The sequence below is a fragment of the Piliocolobus tephrosceles genome, chromosome 2 (genome assembly GCF_002776525.5).
Source record: "Piliocolobus tephrosceles isolate RC106 chromosome 2, ASM277652v3, whole genome shotgun sequence".
Classification (NCBI taxonomy): Eukaryota; Metazoa; Chordata; class Mammalia; order Primates; family Cercopithecidae; genus Piliocolobus; species Piliocolobus tephrosceles.
Genome location: NC_045435.1, coordinates 99,163,165 through 99,188,450, shown reverse-complemented (window position 1 = coordinate 99,188,450; position 25,286 = coordinate 99,163,165). Strand labels below are relative to the sequence as shown.

Sequence of the window (25,286 nt, the reverse complement as noted above, 5' to 3'; positions counted from 1 at the left end):
TCAACATGTTCTAAGTGTCGAGATAGAGGCATGTAGACACTCTTTGGCAGCCCAGAGAAGAAAGGAGCAGAGGAAATGGCACAGAAAGGGTGAGGCGAGAACTGGACTGGAAGTCTTGGATGGATAGGATTTTGCCAGTTGAAAATCCTAGGTAGACACATTTCAGGAAGAAAGAACAGTGTTGGAGAAGGCACAGACGTGTGTGAAAACCCCTGCTGGACACGTTCAGGGGACAGCTAGAAGTTGTGTGTGGATACATTGCAGGGTTTGTGGGAAGTGAGTCAGGAAAGGGGCATAAAATGGGGCTGGAAACAGATGGAGCCTCCATTTGAAGTTATGCTAAGGAGATCTGGCTCCATCCTATAGGCAGGAGTAGCTGGTGGGGGGCAACAGGAAGTTTTAAACCATTATCCAAACTCTGTTGTAGAATTAAAAAGTGGAAAGAAGAGAACACAGGCAGGGAAACCACAATAGTGTGGTCAGACTTCAACATGATAGCAGTCAATTCAGTAGGAATCTTGAATTTGAGTAGTCAAGTTCATAGAGACAGAAGGTAGAAAGGTGGTTGCCAGAGGCTGGTGGTGGGGATGGGGGTAGGGTTAGGGAGAAAGAGGAGTTATTGTTTAGGGTGTAAAGTTTGTTTTCCAAGATGAAGAGTTCTGAAGATGGATGGTGGTGATGGTTGCATAACATGCATATACTTAATCCCCCAAACTGCACAGTTAAAAATGGTTAAGATGGTAGACTTTCTCTTAGACATATTTACAATTACACACACACACCCTTGAGTGCACGCAGACCCTGCAGGATTCCAACCCACAGAGCTTCTGATTTAGCAGAGCTGAGTGGGACCTGAGGATTTGCATTTTCTGACAAGTTCCTAGATGAGGTTGATGCTGCTGGTCCAGAGACCACCCTTAGGGAATCACTGGTGTATGAGACCAAGTGACTAGAATATGGAGGGGTGCTCTGCTCGCTTCCACGTGGCTACTATTGTTATGAACAACAACAGTGGGCGTTTACTGAGCACTGCTCCTACAGCTTATCTCACAACTGGGTGAAGGAGCAGAGGATGCGCAGGGCTAGAATCTGAAGTCTAAACTCGTCTTTCACCGGGGTTCCTTTGGATCTTACTGGTTGTGAGGCAGGGAGGGAAAGAGAGACAAAAGCAGGGAGACAGGCCCACTAGGGCCAGCAGAGCCTGTAGTGGCGGAGGGGAGCAGCTTTATCTCTGGGAACCCGAGCGCCCCGTGAGCGACGGGGAGGGGGCAGCTCGGGCGCCTCGGCGGGTCCCGGAGGCTGACTCCCGCCCGGGAAGTGCGCGCAGGGCTCGCAGCCCGCAGGGGGCGCTGCCGCGCCGTCCAGGCGTTGCCGCCCGGGCCGCCCACCCCGCGGGCGCGCCCCTCCGCAGTCCAGCGCCGCCCGGCCCGGGACCCGCTCGCGCAGACTTCTCGGGCGGACTGAGGACGCCCACCGCTCGGGGCCGCCTCTGTGCTCGCCTTCAGCGCCCGCTCAGCCCGCCGTCCGCGCCCCGGTGCCGGGCCCGACGCCCGCATCCTGCCCGTGTCCAGGCGCAGAGCTCCCGCCCCGGGGAGCTTCCCGGCCGTCGGCTGACCCCGCGGCCCGCGCGCTCGGCGCCCTGCTCGCCGGGCAGAGGGGAAAGCGGCGGCGGCCGGCTAGGTATGGGCGGCCCGGCTGCGCCGAGGGGCGCCTGGGGGCTCCGCGCGCTGCTGCTGGCGCTGGTGGTCGCGGGGATCCCCGCGGGCGCCTACAACCTCGACCCGCAGCGCCCCGTGCACTTCCAGGGTCCCGCCGACTCGTTCTTCGGCTACGCGGTTCTGGAGCATTTCCACGACAACACGCGCTGGTGAGTGCCCGCCCAGCTCCGCGACCCTGGCCCGCGCGGCCACCGCCCCGGTCCCCAGGCCAGCGCCGCCGCCGCCTTTCCGGCCTCTTCCATGCCGCCGTCCCGAGGGGGCGATTTAAATGTCTCTGTTGCGCGCGGCTCGGCCGCCGGGGGGACGGCGGGAGAAGGGAGGACGCCGTCCGGGGCCCTCTGAGGTCGGGGTCGGCGCCTGGAGGCGGACTGGGGCGTCCGGGCCCCTCCCTGGGGTCCCAGCCCGGCGCGTGCGGGGAGAGCCGCTAGAGTTGTCTCCTCCACCGCCCAGCCAGACTCGGCTTCGCTCTCTGGATCGCAAAGAAACTTGGCTCCTCTGCCTCCGAGTGGCCGCCGCGGGCCGGGTGAGCCTCCTGAACTTCGCAGGGCCTGGAGGAGTTGGGGCACTGGAGCTGCACCCCTCCTCGATTTTGGGGAACCCCTGAGGAAGTAGTATAGCCTCTACAACGCCGCTGCGCGGGGTGGGGCTCCCCAGGGACAGGGTGTCTGGGATCCCTTAGGGCGCACTGGAGCCCAGAGCCCCCCTTCCTGCCCCTACAAGACCCTGGGTGGAAGTGGAGCGGAGAAGCTCCTGGGATATAGGGAAGAGGAGGGTGAGGGAGCACCTACGAGTGACACCGCCAGTGGGTCAGGTAGGTGTTTCTTGCGGCAGCCTGAGTCTCATCTCATATGGGCCATTCGACCTGGAGACCTTCACCAGAAGCCTTAAGAGAGAAACGTGTTTCTATAGAGGCCAAGGGATCCAGCTGTCTCCTGAGTCCGAAGAGGTGGGCCTGAAGAATGGGGCGGCCCTCCCCCATGAAGCACCATAAACTGAGTGGTACAGACCTTGTGCCCAACCCCAGCAGAGAAGCACTAAGGGGAGGTTGGTGCCCTCATTGGCCACTTCCTCTGGACCCGAGGGAATGAACAGCCACATAGTGGTCACTTCTTGATAGGAGAGAGAGTTAGGCTGCAGGAAGTTCCCCCGTTCGAGGTCATGCCTCAGTGGGGGCCCAGGTGACAGCCAGGCCGGGGTTGATTTTATTGTGTAGTCACCAGTCTGAGCGTCCTTAGGGGTGGCAGGCAGGGAGGTCGAGGTCACTGTTGCCGGTGCATGTAGTTATGCAGGAGGGTCACTGCTCTGTATTGGACAGAGGCTGATGGAAAAGGGTGATTTGTGGATCGCAGTACTCAAGCATTCCCGGAAAAGGGGACTCCGAGACCAGCCCACTGAGAATAATGTTGTTCAGGAGATCAGCCTCCAAGAGAACCAGATTTCAAAGCCCTCACATAGCTCTCTCCCAGCTCCACATCCCCCTCTCTCACTCCAGTTGCTGGGTTTAAGACCGCGTGTCTGTTCTTACACTTGTCAAATTCCCCTTTTAAAGCAGAGCAGGCTGAACATTTTTCTGTGTCCTGCAGACTCAGGGTCTGAGGTTGAAGAACACATCCCAGATCCCCACACTAGGCACCAAGCACATGGGAAGCACTGTCAAAAATGGGAGGGCTACTGCGGACGGACGGGGGCTGCTGAGAAAGGGCCGGCAGCTGAGCAGGCAGCCAAGCCAGCCAGAGCATTGTGTGTGATCTGCAGGCTGAGGCTGGCCCAAGTGCCTTGGAGCTCTTTGACAGCTAGAGGGAGAGAGGCCAAGCCACTGTCACTGTGGATTTGCATGGGCCACAGGTCAAAGCCACCCTGCCTGGGAAAGGAATGGGTAGAGATGAGAACAGATCTGACAGAGAAAAGGTGTTCAGCCCACTTTGATTTAAAAAGGGAATGAAGAAAAGCTGTTGTGAGCAGATTTGGCCAGTGTAGGAAAAGACAGTCTGGCCTTCAACTTGGTACCCAGGGTAAATGGTAGGGAGAGGATGTGGAGCTGGGCAATAATGCTGTGCATATCCTTGTTGCCAGTTGAGATGTGGGACTGGTATTTCAGGGGTCCATGGGAACCCATGTAGATGGGCTGCTGGGCTCAAAAGTGCCCTCTCTTGTTGTGATACAAGCTGGCTGCTTTTTTGTACTGGAGTGCTTGTCCCTGTAGCTGTTCAGGCACCAACTTTACTGAAATCTTTTAAAAATAATGCTTCGTTTTACTCCCCCACCCACCACATTGACTTAATTTTTTCTTAGATTTTGTTCTCCCCTTGATTTCTGTTCTCATGCTGTTGTTTTCAAGTATTTTCCTCCCCATCCTTTTTTTCTCTTTCCCCTTTTCCCAATATTCTTTGTCTTAGACCTTGAATGCATTTTTTGCTGTATGTGTGCTCGAAAGTATTTTTTACCCAGGCTTGGTAAACTATGGCCTTTGAAGTAAGTGACTTCCAGCATCTTCTTTCTCCTTTTTCTTTCCTCTAGAGGCCAGACTTATTGCGCAAGGCTGCTGAAACTTAACCCAAAGGGTTCTTGCTTGCATAGACCCCTATTAATGCCCTGTTCCCAATTTTATAATTTTGTGTTAATTTTCTTAAAGTTAGTCACCCTAAATTTATAAGATCAGGTCCTGTGAATTCTGGATCTGTCCTCAGTCTGTACCTTAACTTCAACTCTGGGGTTGGTTGATTGACTTGGTGACTGGTTATTGGTCGCTTACTACTAAGAAGTACCTGAGCCCTGAATCTTCTAGCCCTGCTTGAGGGACATGTCAGTCATTTTCAATTATTTGTGATTGCAAACAGCAGCAGGGGTAAACAACCTTTAACGAAACCCTTGAGGACAATCTTGATTATTTCCTTTGAATAAATTCCTGGACTTAGAATTGGTGGGTCAGAGAGGATGGAAGCTTCAGGGCATTCTTAATGTATTACCAAAGTGCCAGTGAAGTGTGTGTACTTTAGAAAAATACATTAATTTATTCAGACACTGGAGGCTTGGAGTAGTTTTGCAAAGGGCTGCTCTAGTGCAGTGAAAGAGTATAGAACCTACATGGGGGTGACTTAAAAGGATCACAAATCCTCGTCAAAATGAGTGAGGAAAGTAAAATATAGACATGAAAGGGAAAAGTAGTATAGCAAAACTTTGAAAGGAAAAGAAGACATGTTAATTAAGCCTCGTATCTTATGTCTCTCTTCTCAAAGAAATTATTCTTTGTTACTTAATTCAATATTTTGCAGTCTAAGATGTTTGCTTCATGCTAATTAACCACCTGTTTTACAGGTGAAAAAATGTGTTGTCTCTAGGGAAAGGGGGGGGGGAGAAGAATGTGCTGCAAATGATAGGGGGAGGGAGAGCCCAGACCCCAAAGTCAGCATGGACTCTGCAGGCAGCAGAGCAGACCGTTCCCATGTTGAGGGACCCGCGGGTGTACATCTCAAAGCATGTGAATGTGCTCTATTGGTGGAACTAGCACTTCTCTAATCCCATAACTGAGCATTTCTCTCAATTATTTTGTAGACCAAAATTGTCACTAGTGGAAGGATCCTAGATCCCTGTATAATTGTGGGGGTGATCTTGCTTTTCCCAGCCCTGGTGATTGAGCCCAGCTCTGTAGCCATAGCACACTGAGCACAAAGCCCCAGACCCAGCTTCTCTCAGTATACCTGCTTGAGTGGTCCTGCTGTCACTGTGCTCTGGGCAGTGAGAACTGTCCCCATGGCTATATGGACTACAATATCCCGGACAGTGTTCCAGATGACGTTTGTATCAGTTGGGATACAAACATGCAAGTTACTCAATTTTCTTTTTTTCTAATAACACCCAGAGTGTGTCTGCCGGTCCAGAGCCAGCTTCCTCTCCTATAGCTCCCACTGCCTGAGTCTTCTGGCATCCTTTGAACAACAACAGTAAGTGCCAGGGAACATGGACAAAGCCGATTTCTGTCCCCTTCCTTTAGACATGGACCAGTTCCTCAGCTGCAGGGCTGACAACTGTAACACCCTGTGATATAAATAAATGCGGCCTGGCTGGCGTGCAGCCTCCAGAGCGGACGTCTTTCACACTCCGCCCCGTCCCCTCCTCCTTCTCTGCCCCAGACGCCCCGGAGTCCAAAGTGGTTGGGTGCACTGGCTTCCTTTCTGGAGACGTGCTTCCTGCTCCCTCTCCTGGGACGCATCAAGACGGCTGTGCTTAGGCACAGAGTGAGTGCTCGGAAATGGAAGATGTGCTGGGCTTTTTGCTTTGTTAAGGTTGTCAGAGTGTTGTTCAGCGAGGAATAGGAGGCAATTCCAAGCCAAGGAGAACATAACATCCTCAATTTGCATGAAGGTTGAGAATTAAAAGAACAAGCTAGACAGTTCTGGTGAGCTGTCTGATGTAGTCACCACTAGCCAGATATATTGCTATGTAAATTAACTAAAAATAAAATTTAAAATTCAGCTTCTCAGTTGCACTTGCCACATTTCAAGTACTCAATAGCCGCATGGGGCTAGTAGCTACTGTATTGGCCACAACACAGAGAAAACGTTTTCATCATCATGGAAAGTTCTACTGGGCAGTGTGGGTTTAGAGCAATGATGTAAGTCTTAAAGGGCTAGACAAGGATCAAAAGGAGAGGTAAGAAAGAAAAAGAAAAAAAGCAACCCATAGCGTATGTGAGTACTAAAACTGAAACAGGTGCTTACATCTAACTAAAAATTATCGCCTGCTGAAGAGGTTGAATTGTCTTTCCACTCATAAAACACCGCAGGGCCTGATCTGTGTTTAGGGCTGGGGGTTCAAGAATGAAAACTTTTTGCTCACAATCTGACAGATAGGTGAGAAAATTGTGGGGTTCTAGTTGTGTGTCTCAAATGAAATTTAAGATATAGGCTCTGATGGGGGAGAGGCTCGCCCTCAGGCAGGCATGGGTTATTCAGAGGGGCAGAAGAGAAACTCCTGTGCAGGGAAAACATTTAGAAGGGGAGCCCTGGGATCATAGGCCCTGCTGCCCCCGGCCCTGCCAGTCTTGCTGAGGAAACACCCAGAAATGGTGGTGGGAGCCCTGCCTTCTCATAACCTCAGTGGTGAGCATCTTTGCAGAGTTCCTCTGTCCTGTGCCAGACTCTAGGGGAAGGTGTAGGTCCACTTCCTTGTTGGAATTTTTCTGGGGAAATGGCATTTTCAGACCTTGTTCCTGGTCCTCACTCACCCTGCAGAGCCTGCTTTCTCAAGCTCTCAAGAAGGGACAGCACATATATGAGGCCTGAGTTCCAAGGGGATGCAAAAAGCATCTTCTCGGGGTTTCTGGGAAATTTCTCTGAAGATCTGGAGAAGCTGGCAAGGGTGCTGTTTTCTGAGCTAGTGCTGAATGCTGGCTGGGGGCAGAGGCAGCTGTCTTACCCAGTGGAGAACCTTCCAGGGCAAGAAGACAGTCTTGTCTCAACCTGTCATTAATGGCCCTGAGTGTGAGAGTGTGAAGGGCCGGGCTCCAGCCAGCTCTGATTCCCTAGTGACATGCTGCTGTTCAGGAAATGGTCTCCTGATAACTTCTATTGTGATTTGTCCAGGGAAAATGTTGTTTTTACATTTGTTAAAAGCAGCCATGGTGTTCTCTGAAATTCCTTGCTTTCAAAGGGTTGCGTGTAATTTTAACAACCAAAATGAGTTTTGTCAGATAGTATCTGCTCGGTATCTACAAGAGGTCAGATGCTTTCACAGGCATAGTCTTTGTGACATCCTAGTGAGTGGTTTCCAGTTTGCTATTTGGGGAACTGAGGCTTACAGAGTTACACGCCTTGTTCAAGGCCCACCCCAGCCTGAGAGATCAATGCACATTCACTGGGGGCTTGTGTCAGTTTGCATCCTCTAGGAAGCAGATGCTAGGACAGAGATAGGAGTGTGGGAGAATTGTTGGGGCTGGGTAGTGCCTGTGAAATAGAAATGGGGCAGTTGCGGGCGAGGTGGCTGGTGCCTGTAGTCCCAGCTACTCGGGAGGCTGAGGCAGGAGAATGGCGTAAACCTGGGAGGCAGAGCTTGCAGTGAGCTGAGATCCAGCCACTGCACTCCAGCCTGGGCGACAGAGCCAGACTCTGTCTCAAAAAAAAAAAAAAAAAAAAAAAAAAAAAGAAATGGGGCAGTTGGATGGGGCAGAGAGAGCCTCTGACTCTGTGCAGATCTGATTAAAGTCTCAGTCAACTCAACAGGGACCACTGGGCAGAAATGGCTGTCCTCTGCCAGGGTCAGGCATTGGCTGGAGCTGTCTGGAAAGAGCACAGCCTCAGCTGGAATCCTGCAGCAGATCCCAGGAAAGCTGCAGCCGGAGGCTGTCACTGATGGTCCCCCTTGCAGCTGAACAGCATGAAGTGACCCACGCCTCGGTTGATGCCCTGGCGCCCGCCACGCATGAATCACTGTGTTGGGAGGGTGTGAGGTGTGCTCCTTGGCCTGTAGTGTGGCTGGGAGTCATCTGTCTTTGTTCATACCTCTGTAATCAGTGTGTGGAGCGTTAGGATTGACAGTAGGGCCATTGGAACTGGCTCAGAAACAGAATCCCGAGCAATCTTGCCACCAGCTGACTGATAAGGTGCTTCTTTCTGATGTCGGAGAAGTCACAGGTGATGGATTTCAGAAGAAAGGAGCTCTGCTTTACACTGAGCCACTGAGTTCTCTGAACTGCAAATCCTTTTAGCCAAGTGGATTTGGTGATCAACCAAAGCAGAATAAAATGTTTTATCCCAACCTTCCTTTTTGCCAGAGGGAGTCCTAGGAAGCCAGTATAAGTCCAAGACTGGGAAAAATCTACAGTCTTTGAAACCACAGGCTCACTTGGTCCACCAGTGTCTGCTCTGAGCAAAAAGGACTTCTGTGTTGAGTTTAAATTAGCAACGGAAGCAGCAATAACACCACCAGCAGCAACAGTGTATCTTTGAATATTTAGTAGGTGTCAAGTGCTATCTACATAGGTACTCATATTAGCTTATTTAATACTCCCGACAGTCCTTTCAGCTGGTAGCCATTTGGGCTGCCATAACAAACTGTTATAGGTTGGGTTGCTCATAAATGACAGCATTTATTTCTCACAGATCTAGAGCCTTGACAGTCCAAGATCAAGGCCCTAGCAGATTTGCTATCTGGTGAGTGCCTGTTTCTTGGTTCATCTCACACGATGAAAGGGCTGAGGGAACTCTCTGGGGCCACATTTACAAGGGCATGAATTCATTCACAGGTTATATCCTCATGACATAATCACCTCCCAAGGTCCCCACCTCCAAATAACATTACCTTGGGGTGAAGATTTCAACATATACATTTTGAGGGAACGTAAGCATTCAGTCTGTAGCAGCTGGCTATCATGTTATCCCCATTCATGGAGGGGAAGCTGAGGCACAGAGGCATGATTGCCCAAGTTACATGGCTAATGAGTTGTGGAGCACAGGCCTGTGCCTTTGTCCACCCGGGCTGACTGCCTCTCAGGAAGTCAAGAATCTGAGTTTGGGAGGAAGTCCCCAACTCAGGGAGCTCAAACATCTGTCTTGTGAATTTCTGTTCTGCCTGCTTTCCTGGAAGAGTTATTGAATTGCAATAGTAGTAGCTTCTCTGCAGCTCCCTTTGGGGATGCTTATTCATGACCCACTGGCTACTCTTGGGGGGATGCAAGGGTTCTGTTTTCTGGAGGTGTTTGATCACTGAGTGAACAGGGACCCAATGATTCTGCCAGGGACATTTGAAGGGCCTCCTCTCACACCAAGTCTGTCTGACATTAAGACAGAAGTGTCCTAGGAAAGATGGAGTACTCTGCAGTATTCCATGTATCCCCCTAACCTCCTGGGGCTGCTTTGTTACTATCCCCCCATCCACTCTGAGTCCCACCACTTATTTAGGAAGCTCTGAATTGGGGAAGGTAGCCATGGTGGCCAGTGTTTCAGAATCACTCCTGGGTTTGTAACTTTATTAAAGAAACCCACACAGAGTCCAACTTGCTGCACCAGTGGCCAACAATATGTGAGAGGATGATTTGTATCCCCAAATATTTGAACATTTAATAAAAGGCATGAACGGGTACAAAAAATTAGAAAGAATGAGTAAGAATGGGTAAGAACTAGTATTTGATAGCACAACAAGATGACTGTAGTCAACAATAATTTGATTGTACATTTAAAAATAACTAAAAGAGTATAATTGGATCACTTGTAACATAAAGGATAAATGCATCAGGTGATGGATACCCCATTTACTCTGCTGTGGTTATTACTTATGACATGCCTATAACAAAATATCTCATGTACCTCATAAATATGTACCTACTATGGGCCCAAATCTTTTTATTTTTATTTTTTGATGGAGTCTTCACTCTGTCACCCAGGCTGGAGTGCAGTGGCACGATCTTGGCTCACTGCAAGCTCTGCCTCCCGGGTTCACGCCATTCTTCTGCCTCAGCCTCCCGCGTAGCTGGGACTGCAGGCACCTGCCATCATGCTCGGTTAATTTTTTTTTTGTATTTTTAGTAGAGATAGGGTTTCGCTGTGTTAACCAGGATGGTCTCGATCTCCTGACCTTGTGATCCATCTGCTTCGGCCTCCCAAAGTGCTAGGATTACAGGCATGAGCCGCGCCCAACCTATGTGCCCAAATTTTCTTAAAAAGTAAAAAAGTATGAAACAAATTTCCTTCGTCTTAGCTGATCTCTTGGTGTGTTAAGGTCACCTGGGAGATGCGCTTTCCTACCCCATCCTATCTAGTGTCAAAGTGCTGTGATACATGCGGACCCCAGAGTAAACTTGGTGTTGTGCAGTACACACCAGTAGGCAGCACTGCAGAGGGTCTTGGCACGTCTTTTGCACCAGGATGGGTCCTAGAGGGTGGATGTTCCAGATAAAGCTGAGTGGTGTTCTTCTTGTCTCTACCTTCATTGAGTCCCCGGTTCCACAGCAACAGCCAGATCCACGATTTTTGTGCCATAAAAGGGGGCACCGCTGAGAAGCACAAGTGCCTGGTGGCCAAGAGAGTGGCTCCAGCATTAGCTCTGCCCCCAGCCTGCCTTACTCGGCCCTCTGCTTAGGAGCTGTTTGATCCTGGCCAGTTACTTCAGCTGTCTGAACCTACTTCAGCTGTCTGAACCTCAGTTTCCTTTTCTGCAAAGAGTAATAAGGGTACATCCCTCATTAGGTTGGTGGGGGCATTAAATGAGATGATATCTGCAAAGCCCAGAGCACAACACAGCATACAGTAAGTCCTTGATAGATGCCAGTAGTTATTTCTCTTGTTACTTGATCTGATTTATGAAACTAATGGTCTTTTTCATCCTGACTTGAGATACTGAGTTTTCTTTCAGTGTTTTTGTTGATTCATTCATTTATTCACCAAACTTTGAGTGTTGACACTCAACACTGAAATGAATGAGATATTCTAACATAGACACACTCTTCATTATGTGTGGCCTCTAACATTTTCATTATGCTGTACGTAAATCTGCATTTTTGTGCTGTCATTTACACTCTGTCTGCTTCCAAAAAGGATCTGAGATGGCTACTTTAAATGGAGATCTTTGGGATTGTAAATTCTAGAATTTTGCCTGCCTCTTTCTTCTCTGTGCTCTTGGAAAGCCAAGGAGCAGATGGGAGGCCACCCTTGTTATGGGGAGCTCCAGCTCCCACCCCAGGCTCCAGATAAGTCTAGGAGGTAGGTCTACAGTTCCAAGGTGGGGTACTTTTTTTAAAAAATGTAAATGTATTGCCATATTTCTCTTGAAAAAAATTATCACAAGAAACCAACAAGAAGATATCAAGGCTTTTTCTTAGATCTGCCAGAAGTCTGTAATTTGCTCTACCCCTTGGACCTTAGTGTTCACTTGATGCTTTCAGATGTGGAAGGAAAACCTCAGTCCTTTTCCCTTACCTCCTTCTCCAGCTGCCTCCCCTCAGTGTGTTTGTCAAGACCTGAGTCTCAGGGCAGGGCAGCAGCCTCTGACCCTTCACTCCCTGAATCACAAGCTGGGGACCAATGTCACTCCAAGGTGGGACCCTGCCCCCGTGCCTCTGCTTTTCCCAGCTGGGCATGGACTCCAACTATTTCATTCTCTAACTTAGCATTATGTGGTATGGATTGTGCCCCTCTCCCTCCATTTATTTACTCTAACCTAGGCGCTCCAGGATAAAAATTATTATTGCCAGCCTTTTATGAATACTTCCTATATGCCAGAAGCACTGTGTTCATAGTCCCCTTTATGCAGAGGGGGCTACCACTGCTGAAGCACAGAGAAGCCAAGTCACTTGTCCAAGGTTACCCAGCAAGTAAGTAAATTACAGAGTTGTGCTTTGAACCAAGCTGGGACTGATTTAATGCTAAACTGACTGTTCTCAGGGTTAGTCATGCTGCCCTCCCTACCTCTACCTCCATCAAGGCCCTGTCCAAGGTATCAGGTTTCTAAGGAAAAAAGAGAAGGGCCCTGAAAGGAAAAGGCCTTCTTTAGAGAGCATTTGTATCTGCTCTTGGCCTTGCAGATAAAATACCATAATCTACTCCTGCAAGTCAGGCCATCCTGGGGTGCATGGTCCCCCAAACACTTTTATCTGCCTTTTCCTTTTGTGCCTCATCACTGCCCTGGGAGGGGGGATCATGCATTTGTTATTATCCTTGTTTGAGAGAAAGGAAAGGAAGGGTCAGAGTGGCCAGGGGACTTGTCCAAGGTCACATAGCTGTAGCTGGCACACTCCTGGGTGTGACTTCAGGTACACTCTTCAGGGCTTATTCTACCACTCCACCATGCCTGTCCCATCTCAGGGCCCCCAGTAAAAGTCTGTGGTCCTCGTTGGTGGTGAGATTCATTTGAGGGAGGGAAAGGAGACCAGGTAGCTAGAGGAGCCATAGCAATATTTGTCAGCTGCATAGTTGGATAATTGGTTTGGACTTAGCAGGAATTAGTGGGTGATGCAGTTACCACGGTCCAGATTCCTTCAGAAGTGGCATGCCTTAGCTTGATGATGTATCTGTTTTCTATCACCACAATATTGCTGCATAACAAACCACCCCAAAACTTAGTGGTTTAAATCAACCACCACTTGTAGCATATTCTGTGGTTGGCAACTTAGGTTGGGTTCAGCTGGGTGGTTCTTCTGTTCTCTGCAGGACTCACTCATGCATCTGTGGTCAACTTCTGGGTTGGCTGGCTGGCTGACAAAGGATGGCTTCAGCTGGAAGGACTTATTTGTGCTCCATGTGTCTTTCATCCCCTTGCAGCTAGCCTGGGCTTGTACACATGGTGGTTGGGTAGGTTACCAATAGAACAATCAGAAGCTTGCATGATTTCTTGAAGCCTAAGCTCAGAAGTTGAACCATGCCCCTTCTGCCACATTCTGTTGGCCAGTGTAAGCCACAGGGCCAGCCTACATCAAGAGGAGGCAGAAACACATTTCATATCTTGACAAGAGAAGCTGCAAAGTCACATTGAAAAGAGCAGGGATACAGGAAGGGTGGGGAATAATGGCCACTTTTGTAATATATTACTGGCGGTGAAAGCATCCTGGCCATCCCTGAATTACTGTGACAGTCTGAATAAATTCCTGCCCAGCACACCAGAAAAGGGACCAAGGTTCTATTAACCTAAATAGCAAACACAGAGAGAGGCTCTCTAAAGGAAAATGTTTACTCAGGAATAGGGCGTTGCAGTGGGAATACATGTGTCACAGTAATCTGTGTGCATATTCAGGGAGGTAAAGGAAAACAAAGGCTTTTAAAGGAAAAATGAGGATTACTTAATTGTTTTGAGATAATTATCCTTGGATACAATGATCAGTAACAAGGGTGGCACCAGTTTAAGGTTGGACAGAGAGTTGCTAGGTAGATTTCCTCACAGAAGGGGTGTGTGTGTGTGTGTGTATGGTTGTGATGGCCTTTGTGCAAGATTGTGTTTTTGCAGATTTTTTTTTGTGCTAGTTCTTGTTATCAGTTATTTATGCATGAAAACCTTTCCTTCATGGCTTCCCACGGCTCTATTTATCAGGGGGTTTTTTTTTGAACACAAGTGACTCCATTTTGATTCTGACAACGTTTGCAATTCTAAGGATCTGTGAGCTCTTGGGTGCTGCCAGGAGTTGGAGCTGGGATGAGTTTGGTGTCAAGGTGTTTGGCCTATTACTGCCCAGCAGTCTAACATTTCTTTGAACACCTACTTTGTAGCAGGCACTTTGCTGAGTGCTTTATAAACAGTCTTTTGCTTAAACTTTACAAGAAACCTTCTTAGGTACACTTTTATTCCTCCTGTTTTACAGAAGAGGAAAACTGAGGCTCGGAGTGGTTAAGACACTTGTCTAAGAGACACAGCTCGTCAGCAGTAGAGGCAGGATTTAAACCCTCTGTTACTGCCTGTGCTTCTTACACTTTATCACCATGCATAACTTTCCCACAAAGCTTAGTAGCCAGGTAGAACTACTGGCTTAAAACCATAGAAAGCAGTCAGTATCCACTGCTTAAACACTAGGAGCCTCAGTTTCCCCAAATATAAGAAGAGCTTATGAGTCCTTTCAGGTCCCATGGCTCCATTGGGCAAGCATTGGTCCCTAGTGAGTCCCCTCCTTCTGGAAATGAAGAGTTTGGTGTGGTCAGAGGTGGCTCTCCCGACACCAGCTCTTCCTTTACTCAAGCCTGGGCTGCTTTCTGCCCAGTAAGGGATGTGGACAATTCCTGGGGTTTCCCCGTGGTGGACACACAGTGAAGAATTTGACTCATGTAACCAAAACGTAGGCCCCTGGGGAAGCTTTGGCTTTGGGATCAAATGCCCGAAAGCAAACCTAATGGGTTTAAAGTTTTTAATCCCCAGTTGCTGTCCTCGATCTGGCTATAATTTCGCCTGTGGAATCGCTGCTGTGGCATTTGTGGGGAGGGAGGGAATCTTTGAGACACTGTCAGTTCTCAGTCCTGCCCAAGGAGGCAGCTGCGGTTCAGTCCTTCTCTGTCACCCGCTCTCCAGAGAATTTACCTGCAGATTACCCTCAAAATGTGAGATAGGTTCAGAGCGAGGTGCGCGACTGGAGTGGAGCCTTCACAGACAGCTTGACCACACACAGGGAGCTCAGAAAGCGGCTTTGTTGGAAAAATGCAGGGCACTTAAACTGCCACACCAGGAGGGAGTTTGGAGAGGCTGGAAAGACCATGCCATTGGACACAGACACTCTGGGTTCAAATCCCAGCTCTGCCACTTACTGGCGGTGTGACCCAGCATCTCCAAGTGGAGAACACATGAGAGGCTGCCTGACAGATTGGCCATGAGCAAGAAAGCACCCTTGTGAACGTAACCAGTGTTGGTGGATGAACCGGTGCACCCACACTTCCAAAGCACTGCTTATTAAGAGAGGCAAACTTCTGGTTAACACCATGACAGCAGTGTCAGTGCTTTGGAAAAGCAAGGTGATTGAAATTCACCTTTTGAGTCACCTGAGCCTGATGGGGAGGAGAAAGTCTTCTTTTCACTTCCAAACCGCAGCATGCCCTTTGACATGACGGAGCTTTCACATCACAGTTCTCACTTCAGAGCTGCCCTCAAAGGCTCACTGGGGCTTTCTCAGGTGGGGATTACATATGTGAGCAGCTGGCACCAGAGGGGGCACTGGGTACCTGTTGGCTCCCTTTTCCTCCTTTCAGGCTGATGTGGGGTGGGTAGAATAGGGCATGGGTGATGTATTTGACTACTGGGGTGCATGCTACAGCTTGGCATTTAACATGAATAACCATCTTAACCTCCTCTGGCCACCTGCTTCCCTATCTGTAAAATGGGGATAATATTAGTACCTCCCGTAGGGTTGCTGTGAAGACTAAATTTGATCCTGCCCATAATGAGCTTTACCCAGCACCTGCACACTCTATGTGCCTGCTACATGCTGGTTGCCCTAATTAGAAATGTAGAGTCTTGCATTGATGAGACGACTTTAAAAGGCACACGAGGCCGGGCACAGTGGCTCAGGCCTGTAATCCCAGCACTTTGGGAGGCTGAGGCAGGTGGATCACCTGAGGTCAGGAGTTCAAGACCAGCCTGACCAATAGAGTGAAACCCTGTCTTTACTGAAAATACAAAAATTAGCCGGACCTGTTGGCGTGTGCCTGTAGTACCCAGCTACTAGGGAGACTGAGATGGGAGAATCACTTGAACCCTGGAGGTGGAGGTTGCAGTGAGCGGAGATTGCCCCACTGTACTCCAGAATGGGTAAGAGAGTGAGACACCATCTCAAAAGCAAAAAAAAAAAAAAAAAAAAAAAAAAGGGCCTTTGAAGTTTGTGGCATCTTTAACTGGGGATGGGATAGAAGAAGAGCCTTGCTTCTGAAGGGCAATCTCTTCTACTGGCTCCAAATGAACATAGTTATTTTTACTCAGTTTAGGTGGTTACATAGTACTTCTTAAACTGTTAATCACCTGAGAGCTTGTTAAAATGCACTGATTTAATGGGCTGGGGCCTAAGATTCTGCATTTCCGACAAGTGCCAGGTGTTCTCCATACTGCTGGTCTGAGGACCACACTTGAAGTAGCAAGCAAAGCAGAGAAGTAGCTTGATGCTTTGTTGATGGCAGCCTGTTGGTGGGGACACTCAGGCCCTTTTATGTGGTAACTATAGTGGAAAGGAACATTGTCTTGTCAAGAGTACCAGGAGAGTTGGGGCGATGTTTGAAGTGGCTAGGATGTCTTTTTATAACTCTGCAGATGGCATCTTTTCAGTGGCTTGTTCTGAACTCTGGGCCACGGTAATCTCTTTATCCCTTGGGATCAGCCTGGTAAACAGCCAGCTGAATTAACTTCAGAAAAGACTCACTCATGGGCTGGCCTGCGGTGCAGTCTTGCTGGACGGTGGCCTAGGTACAGAGCAGTGCTGGGCTGTGGAGGAAGCCACGATGTTCTGTACACACATAGATACAAGCACATTCCCGTGTGCCACCCCGTGAGTGTCATGCATGTGTGTGTGCATGCCCCCTTATCTCTAGCCTCATTTTCCATTGCACAGGGTTTGGGAAGAACCTTTCGTCTGATCAGCTGATCAGAAGTTTTGAACTGAAAGGTTGTTATCAGGGTTTGAATCAGCCGTTGCTGTTAGAACCATTGAGTACCTTGGGCTTGGAAAGAAATAATAATTCAGCATGTTCCTTTCCACTTTAGGTTTTGGTGTAAACTTTGTCCCTCTCAGTCTTGGCTCTAGGCTGGAGGAAGCACTGCCTGGGAATTAAGCTCTCCAGGGTCCCCTCCTGCTTGTATAGCCTATGAATCTGTGTCTGTGAATTGGAGCAATGGCATTATCTGAAATTTCCAGGGTTCCAATGTCAGTTTGGGGGACCCAGTGGAGGGAGGACCTGTTGTTTCTTGCAGCCATTTCCCTTCCTTTGGACATGATGAATTCTCACTCTTGTTAATTTTTTTGTGATTTTTGTAAAATAAATTACAAGTGGCGATTAGTCACTGTGCTGATGTGAATTTGGAGTTGGTGGGAATTTTTGGACACAGCTCTGTGGCCCTGGGGTTTTTGAGTGGAAGAGGTATTTTATGCTCCCCAGGTCTTAGAACCTGACCTGTGGAAAGGCTGAGGATGTTTCAGCAGTTTAGACAGGGCAAACTGCTAATTCTTCTCACCTGTGAAAACAACTGGTCTTATAGAGTGCAATCCTTGACTTACCCCAGTTGCTCTAAAGCTCAGCCCCCAGAGCAAGGGGGAAAATTGATCCCTTAATGTGGCTTTCTTCTCACTGGAGTTTTGTTTTGTATGTCATTGTGCATTTGAGTTAGAGCAGACAGGCACCAGCCAAACTGCTCTTGTGTGGGTGAGGGAGGCGATGTGGTGTGTTTGGGAAAGTGCTTGCTTCTATTTCCAAAGGGCTGTGGGTTCCAGCCATACTTCTGCTTGGGAATTCTGCAGTTGTGCCCAGCAAACAACCTGGGGAGGAGCATCCCAGGGCATTATTGAGGGGCCACAGGGCAGCCTGGGTACCAGCACCATTGGGAGCCTTGCTTCTCTCACTCCCCAGTGGGGCATCTTCCTCATGGAATCAGATACAGACCCTCCAAGACTGACCTGGAAGGAGACACTCCAGTGAGGGTGGGTCTCCCTGGCTCTTTGTACCCTCTCATTCTTCAGGTTGTAGGTGTTGAACTCAGGGCAGTGGGAATTAAGATGGGACCCACACACATCCCATGAACCTTGACACCATGTCTCTGAGCCAGGTTAGTGACGATGTCCCTTGTGATATCTGCCAGCCTTTGCTGGAGTCCCCTTTGAGGGCCTCAGACTTCTGTTGTATGATGTGGAGGCCTTGTTTGTCTGCCCCTTTGCCTAGCTGGAGTGTTGCAGCAGGAGCAGCAGCTTTCTAAGACCAGGGTGCAGTGAATGACTGAGATCCCAAGATGAAGGTGGCTTTCAGGGCAGAGGGAGGGGAGTCTGGGTCAGCTTTCCACATCCCCAGGGAAGCTGTGCAGGGTCATCCTAACTTCTGCTAAACACCTTTTCCACAAATACATAATACATAATGCACTCTATGCCAAGGCATATGGGAGATGATCTATTTCATGATACAAAACCCTTGCAAGGTGAATTCCCTCTCCTTTCTAGGCTGCTGGAGATATGGAACAACGCCCGTTCTCACTGAGCAGTGGCTTGGCATTTTCTACTTTTTGAACATCGGTGTGGATTTTGTTTAAAGTCTCATCGTTCAAGACATTTTCCAAATGGCTTGTAGCTCAGCACAAATCGTGCCTGATTAGTATTGTTTGGTATTCTTTGCTATAGATCTTCTGTTGACTACTTTCCAGAAACAGTGCACAAAACTGTAGGTCAGAATTATTTTTGTAACATCTGGAGGGGATCTTACTGCCATTTCCCCCATGTTCTGCACTCACACAGGCCCAAACCTGCCTCTTCTGTCTTCTGGGTAGGTCTTGCCCCTGCTCTCCTGTAGCCGGGGGATGCTCCTGCTGGGGATGGCCCAACCTTGGCAGCTTTTCAGTTCAAGATGGAGGATACAGCGGTTTATTCTTGCTCCTGTTTTGCAGTGGGAGAGAGGATACAGTTTATAATTCCACACTGCTGCTATTTTTTTTCCTGTTTGCCCCTAAATGTCCATGCTGTGTGTGTGGTGGGGAATAGGAGGAGGGGGAGACAGAAGAGAAATAGCATCTCTAAATTTTCTATTTGTTATTGAAATGTAACACATCCAGGAAAGTGTCCATATCATATACAGTTATCACAAATTTGTATAATGTCACTGAGGTTGAATGACAACATTATCAGCACCCCCAGCAATCCCCCTCCCTAATTACAACCTCGCTTTCTCCTATCCAGAGGTAGCCATTATCCTACCTTCTAACACTGTAGTTAAATTTCATCTGCTTTTGAACTTTAGATAAATGGAATCAGATTGTGAGTATGCTGTTGTATCTGGCATCTTTTGTTCAGTATTGTATTTATGAAATTCATGTCTGTGGTTGCAGTTGAATGCTGTTCATTTGTTTTCGTTGCTGCATATAATTCTTTTTTTTTTTTTTTGAGACAGAGTCTCACTCTGTTGTCCAGGCTGGAGTTCAGTGGCATGATCTCAGCTCACTGCAATCTCTGCCTCCTGGGTTCAAGCGATTCTCCTGTCTTAGCCTCTCGAGTAGCTGGTATTACAGGCACCTGCACCACGTTCAGCTAATTTTTTGTATTTTAGTACAGACAGGGTTTCACCATGTTGCCCAGACTGGTCTTGAACTCCTAAACTCAGGCAATCTGCCCACCTCGGCCTCCCAGTGCTGCATAGAATTCTGTTGTATTGCTGTACCATGATTTACCTACCTATCCACTCTAGCACTGATGGGCCTTTGGGTTTCTTCTTGTTTTGTTTTGTTTTGTTTGATATTGTGTATGCAGCTTTGAACATTTTGCATGTCTCCTGGTAGAAATGTATGCATCTCTATTAGGTATAGTCCTAGAAATGGAATTACTGGGTCAAAGGGTAGGTGCATGTTCAGCTTTATTAGGAACTGTTGAATAGTTTCCCCAGTGGCTTTAACGGCTTATACTCCCACCAGCAGTGTATGAATGTTCTAGTTACTCTATATCCTTGTCAGCACTTGGCATTTTCAGTCTCTTTGGTTTGAGCCTTCTGGTTGATATGAACTTGAATTTCTCTGATAACTAACATAGTTGAGCACCTTTTCATGCATTTACTGGCCATTTGGCTTCTTTTGTGGAGTATCTATGCTTGTCTTTGGCCTATTCTATTGACTTGTCTGTATTTTTCTTATTAATCAACAAGGAGTTTTTAAAATAGATTTTGGATAGAAACCTTTTGTTGGTTGTACGTGTTCCCACCCATCCATTGCAGTCTCCTGAGTAGCTGGGACTAAAAGCATGCACTGCCGAGCCTGGCCAGTTTTTTTTTTGTATTTTTTGTGAAGATGGGATTTGCCATGTCACCCAGGCTGGTCTGGAATTCCTGGGCTCAAGCGATCCACCTACCTCAATCTCTCAAAATGCTGGGATTACAGGCATGAGTCACCACACTCAGCCTCCTTAAGTTTTAATGTGCCTGGGGAAGATCTAACAGGTTTCACTTTAGGACCTCTCCCCCAAGCCTACACAGAAAAGTATAATAATATGATTTTCAAAGTGAGCGCTCAGAGAGCCCACCCGTGGTTGGGTGAATACTTAGCCATCTGCCTCCTATTTTCTTATCCTAGGTTGTCACAGAATGCCTTTTTCTCTTGCTGCAGGGTCCTTGTGGGTGCACCAAAGGCAGATTCCAAATACAGCCCTTCAGTGAAGTCTCCTGGGGCTGTGTTTAAGTGCCGTATTCACACCAACCCTGACCGGAGATGCACCGAACTGGACATGGCTCGAGGTGGGTGACCATTACTGCTGTGATGGAAATAGGTTCTGTACCCTTACACCTTGCTCATCTTCTTCCCAGGATGGCCTGATCATTCACCCACCCATCCATCCTTCTCTACTTCCCTCCCTCCCTCTCTCCAACAAACATGTATTGAGTACGTAATAGTTATTAAGCACTGGGATACACCAATGAACAAAACAAACAAGGATCCTGCCATCCCGAGCCCCATAAATTAGTGGGTGAAAGAGATATTAAGACAAGTAGTTGAGAGAGAAAAGACCAGAGGGAAGGTGAGTATTTGATTTAATCTAGATTGGAGGTTCAAGAAAGGTCTGGGACCTTTCGACATGATTGGAAGGATGCATAGTTGTTAGCTGGGCAGGTGCAGGAAGCACAACCTCCAAATAGAGGTGCCATTTGGAAGCACAGAGTGAGGTTGTGCAGCTGGAGAGGGAGCCAGGAGAGTGGAGCACAGGAGGGCAGCAAGGCAGGCTGGGGCCAGGCCATGTGGGAAGGTGCTGGAATTTTATTCTGTGTTTGAGTGGTGAGGCCACTGAAATCAATTTTAGGTGTTACATTTTAACTAGGGAAAGATATGATCAGATGGAGGTTTTTAAAAGCTCACTTTGGGCTGAGCGTGGTGGCTCACACCTGTAATCCCATCACTTTGGGAGGCTGAGGTGGGCCGATTGTTTGAGCCCAGAAGTTCAAGGCAAGCCTGGGCAACATGGCGAAAGTCTATCCCTACTAAAAATATAAATATTAGCTGAATGTGATGATGCATGCCTGTAGACCCAGCTACTCAGGAGGCTGAGGTAGGAGGATCACTTGAGCCCAGGAGGTCGAGGGTGCAGTTAGCTGAGATTGTGCCACTGCACTCCAGCTTGGGTGACAGAGCTGAGACTCTGTCTCCAAAAAGATAAAAAAATAAAAAATAAAAGCTCACTTTGATCTAGCAGAAAATACAAGATCTTTGGAATCAGATGGTTCTGAGTGAGTTCAAAGCCTAGCTGGGACTGATTGGGAATGTCCTATAGCTTCTTGGGCCTCAGTTCTCCCACCTTCAAAATCAGGACTGAGATACCTACCTCACGAGGATGGTCTTGAGAAGTTTCAGTGAAATAATACAGGTGAGTACACAGAACTGTGCTTGGCACATCAGTACAAAGGAGCTATTTTGTTATAATCATCACTGCAAACATTTCTTTCTCTAAAGTCTTTTTGCATCAATATTTTCTAATTTTTTTTGTTTGTTTTTTGCTTTTTGTGTTTGTTTGTTTTGGAGACAGAGTCTTGCTCTGTCGCCCAGGCTAGAATGCAATGCTGCAAACTCGGCTCACTGCAACCTCTGCCTCCCAGGTTCAAGTGATTCTCCTGCCTCAGCCTCCCAAGTAGCTGGGATTACGGGTGTATGTTACCACCCTTGGCTAATTTTTGTGTTTTTAGTAGAGATGGGGTTTTGCCATGTTGGCCAGGCTGGTCTTGGACTTCTGGCCTAAAGTGAACCGCCCACCTCAGCCTCCCAAAGTGCTGGGATTATAGGCGTGAGCCACCGTGTCCGCCAAGATCTTCTAATTATTTTTTAAATAAAGAGTTATTGTGATTTTCTTTAGCAGAAGAAGAGGCTTGTGAACTGTTTGTTACTGGTGCATAACAAATTAAGGAGCTTGCTTCATAATATAAATCAAGGCCCTGCCTCTTTCCTTGAGAAAGCCTTGCCATGTGGTTGGGCGCAGTGGCTCATGCCTATAACCCCAGCACTTTGGGAGGTTGGGGTGGGCGGATCACTTGAGGTTAGGAATTTGAGACCAGCCTGGGCAACATGGTGAAAACCCGTCTCTACTAAAAATATGAACATTAGTGGGATGTGGTGTCGCACACCTGTAATCCCAGCTATTTGGGAGGCTGAGGCAGGACAATCGCTTGAACCTGGGAGGCAGAGGTTGCAGTGAGCTGAGATCATGCCACTGAACTCCAGCCTGGACGACAGAAAGAGACTGTCTCAAAAAAAAAAAAAGAAAAGAAAAAGAGAAAGAAAGCCTTGCTATGTGAAAAAACAGTTGTCTGGATCAAACTATAGTACATAGTGATGGAGTTGATTTACATTTCGTGGAAAGTTCCTTATTTCCTCATGGGTAATAAACATGGGGCTGTGGATCACCCTTTGAAAAACAGCCAGCAGAACATCACTCCTCAACCCAAGTCTGGCTCTTCTCCTTTTTCTCCAGGGAAGAATCGGGGCACGTCCTGTGGAAAGACCTGCCGGGAAGACCGCGATGATGAGTGGATGGGGGTGAGCCTGGCCCGGCAGCCGAAAGCTGATGGCCGCGTGTTGGTAAGTCCCTCATGGGGGTGCCGTGGGAAGGGGGTGGCACTCTGAGAATGAGTGATCTGTTAGGAAGGCTGGAGGGCATGGTGACAAGTGCATGGCTTTGAGGTTGCTTATTCTGGACTACTGCTTAGACAAATGGCTTATCTTCTTATTTTCTTTATCTGTCAAATGTGAATAATGTCTGTCCCAAGGTGTGGCTATTGAAAAATAAAACATATGTGAAAAGTGCTTTGTACATCTCGTTCATTACATAGGTATTTGTGTGTGTGTGTGTGTGTGTCTTAAATTGAGGTATAATTTACAGTACACAAATCTTAAAATTACAGTCTTGATTTTTCACAATTGTACACACCTGTATAACCCTATGCCCACCGAAATATAGAATATTTCCATCATCCCAAAAGTCTCCTGTGTCTCTTTCCAGCCAACTCCTCCCACCCGAGACAGCCACTGCTGTGATTTGCATTATACGTTACTTTTACTTTCTCTAGAATTTCATATAAATGGAATGCTACAGTGTGTGTTCTTTTATATGTCTTCTTTCACTCAAAATATTTTCTGAAATTAATCCCTGTTGTATGTATCAGTAGTTCATTCCTGTTTATCTCTACGTAATATTACATTTTATGAAATAAATGTTATTTTTAACTAGTCATTTATTGGACCTCCAAAGTGCCTATGATGTATTCTGATCCGTGGGTGCTTTGAGGGAGATAAAAAGAGAAGTCTTTGCCTTTGAGACTCCTGAGATCCTGGAGTTATGCTGTGCAGTAAGGTAGCCACCAGCCCTGTGTACTTATCTAAACTCAAAGTTATCAAAATTAAACTAGAAAATCAGTTTTTTAGTCATATTAGCCACATTTAAGTGGCTCAATAATCACAAATGGTTACTGGCTACTCTATTGGAAAGCACAGAGAGAGAATATTTTCATCATCACAGCAAGTTTTATCAGACTCAACACAAAAGGAATTTCTAACTGCTGCAGAGATATTGTTTTTGTCAATTTTTCCTTTAAACTTTTCTATGAGGTATAATACTGAAGCACTTAACACACCCAACTGTGAGTGTACAGCCTGGTGGGTTTTTTTTTCACCCATGTACACTTATGCGTCCCCATTGCCAGTACCCCAGAAAGACCCCTGCACCCTTTCCCAGTCAGTTCCTCTGCCCCTGGTGAGTGAGCCACTATTTTGACTTCATAGGCTTTCTCTTGCCCTTGACTTCTATCAGAAACTATATGAAGATTTTTATTATAAGAGCGTAAGCTCAAGAAGGGAAAGTAATACTAGCTATCGCTTATGGAGGGCTTCCTTTGGGTCACATGCTGCAAAGCTGAGGGTTTTGTGTGTATTTTATCCCAGGGGAAACAGGTTTTCCTTAAGGAACTAGGCAAAGTGTTTTTGTCGCCTCTCTAAGGAGCCCACTTTTGTGCTAAACTTCTTCATGGCATAAGCTGTTAATCCGAATTCCATCCTCAGCACCATTAAGCATCTCCCCCTCGTTGGGCCCCTCAGGAGAGGAGGAAGCAGCTGGATGCTGTCGCCAGCATCATGGGAGCCTCCCTCCTGGAAGCCATTGTAGGTCCTGCAGAGGCTCCCTGAGCCCGCTGTTTGCCTTGGTTTCCAGTCCTTTCATCACTGTGGTGGCCAGCCCTGGACCTTTTCCAAATTTCCACATTCCTCCAGGCATGGTGGCCTGACCCTGACTGGACAAATGGGCTCCAGAGGGGCTGAACCCTTGTCTACCATTCTGGGGAAAGAAAGGGAAGAAGCTGACTCATCTATAAATCAAAGGGTAGCCCAAGGTCCTGAATCAGAACAAAGAGGAGGTGGTGGCCCCGTGGCAGCACAACACAAAATACTCTTAAGGACATCGAGCCTAGAGTCAGAGTTTGCTCCTGTGAAAATATTTCCTCTCTGCAAGGGAGGATAACCTCTCTGTGGCTGAGGGCTTGTTTCCAGAGGGGCAAGACAGAGTTCTGTATTACCACAGATCAGTATCACTAAGTAGTCATTTCTGGGGACAGTGAACAGCAATGAGGACCACAGGGAAGATTTAGCAAAGGGAGCCAAGAAGGCATCGCTGGAGCATTTGTGGATAATGGTGCCGTGGATAGTCCTGTCTAATTAATTGCATGCAGGGCTATTTTTTAAATGTTTTATGAAAGAATTACATCATCCACTCAGTAAGCCACTGCATATGAGTGTTAGGCAAAGAGGAGCGTCTGACACCATCTGCTTTCCTGTGCCTTTTGTTTGCTTTTCTAATTGTGATCAAACACATAACATAAAACTTACCACCTTAACCATTTTGAGTGTACAGTAGTGGTAACTGTATGGCACATTGTTGTGCAACAAACCATTAAACTTTATCTTGCAAATCAT

General features: G+C 47.7%; 1 protein-coding gene across 1 annotated transcript in view; it reads left to right on the top strand.

The window, feature by feature from the left end:
* Positions 1 to 1,430: 1,430 nt before the first annotated feature.
* Positions 1,431 to 25,286, top strand: part of ITGA9 (integrin subunit alpha 9) — a 381,793-nt gene continuing 357,937 nt past the window's right edge. Inside the window, exons 1-3 of the mRNA XM_023187614.2 lie at positions 1,431 to 1,867; positions 20,451 to 20,578; positions 22,798 to 22,904. Of these exons, the coding sequence (XP_023043382.2) occupies positions 1,683 to 1,867; positions 20,451 to 20,578; positions 22,798 to 22,904 (420 nt within the window). The 5' untranslated portion in view covers positions 1,431 to 1,682. The remainder of the gene's footprint in view (positions 1,868 to 20,450; positions 20,579 to 22,797; positions 22,905 to 25,286) is intronic.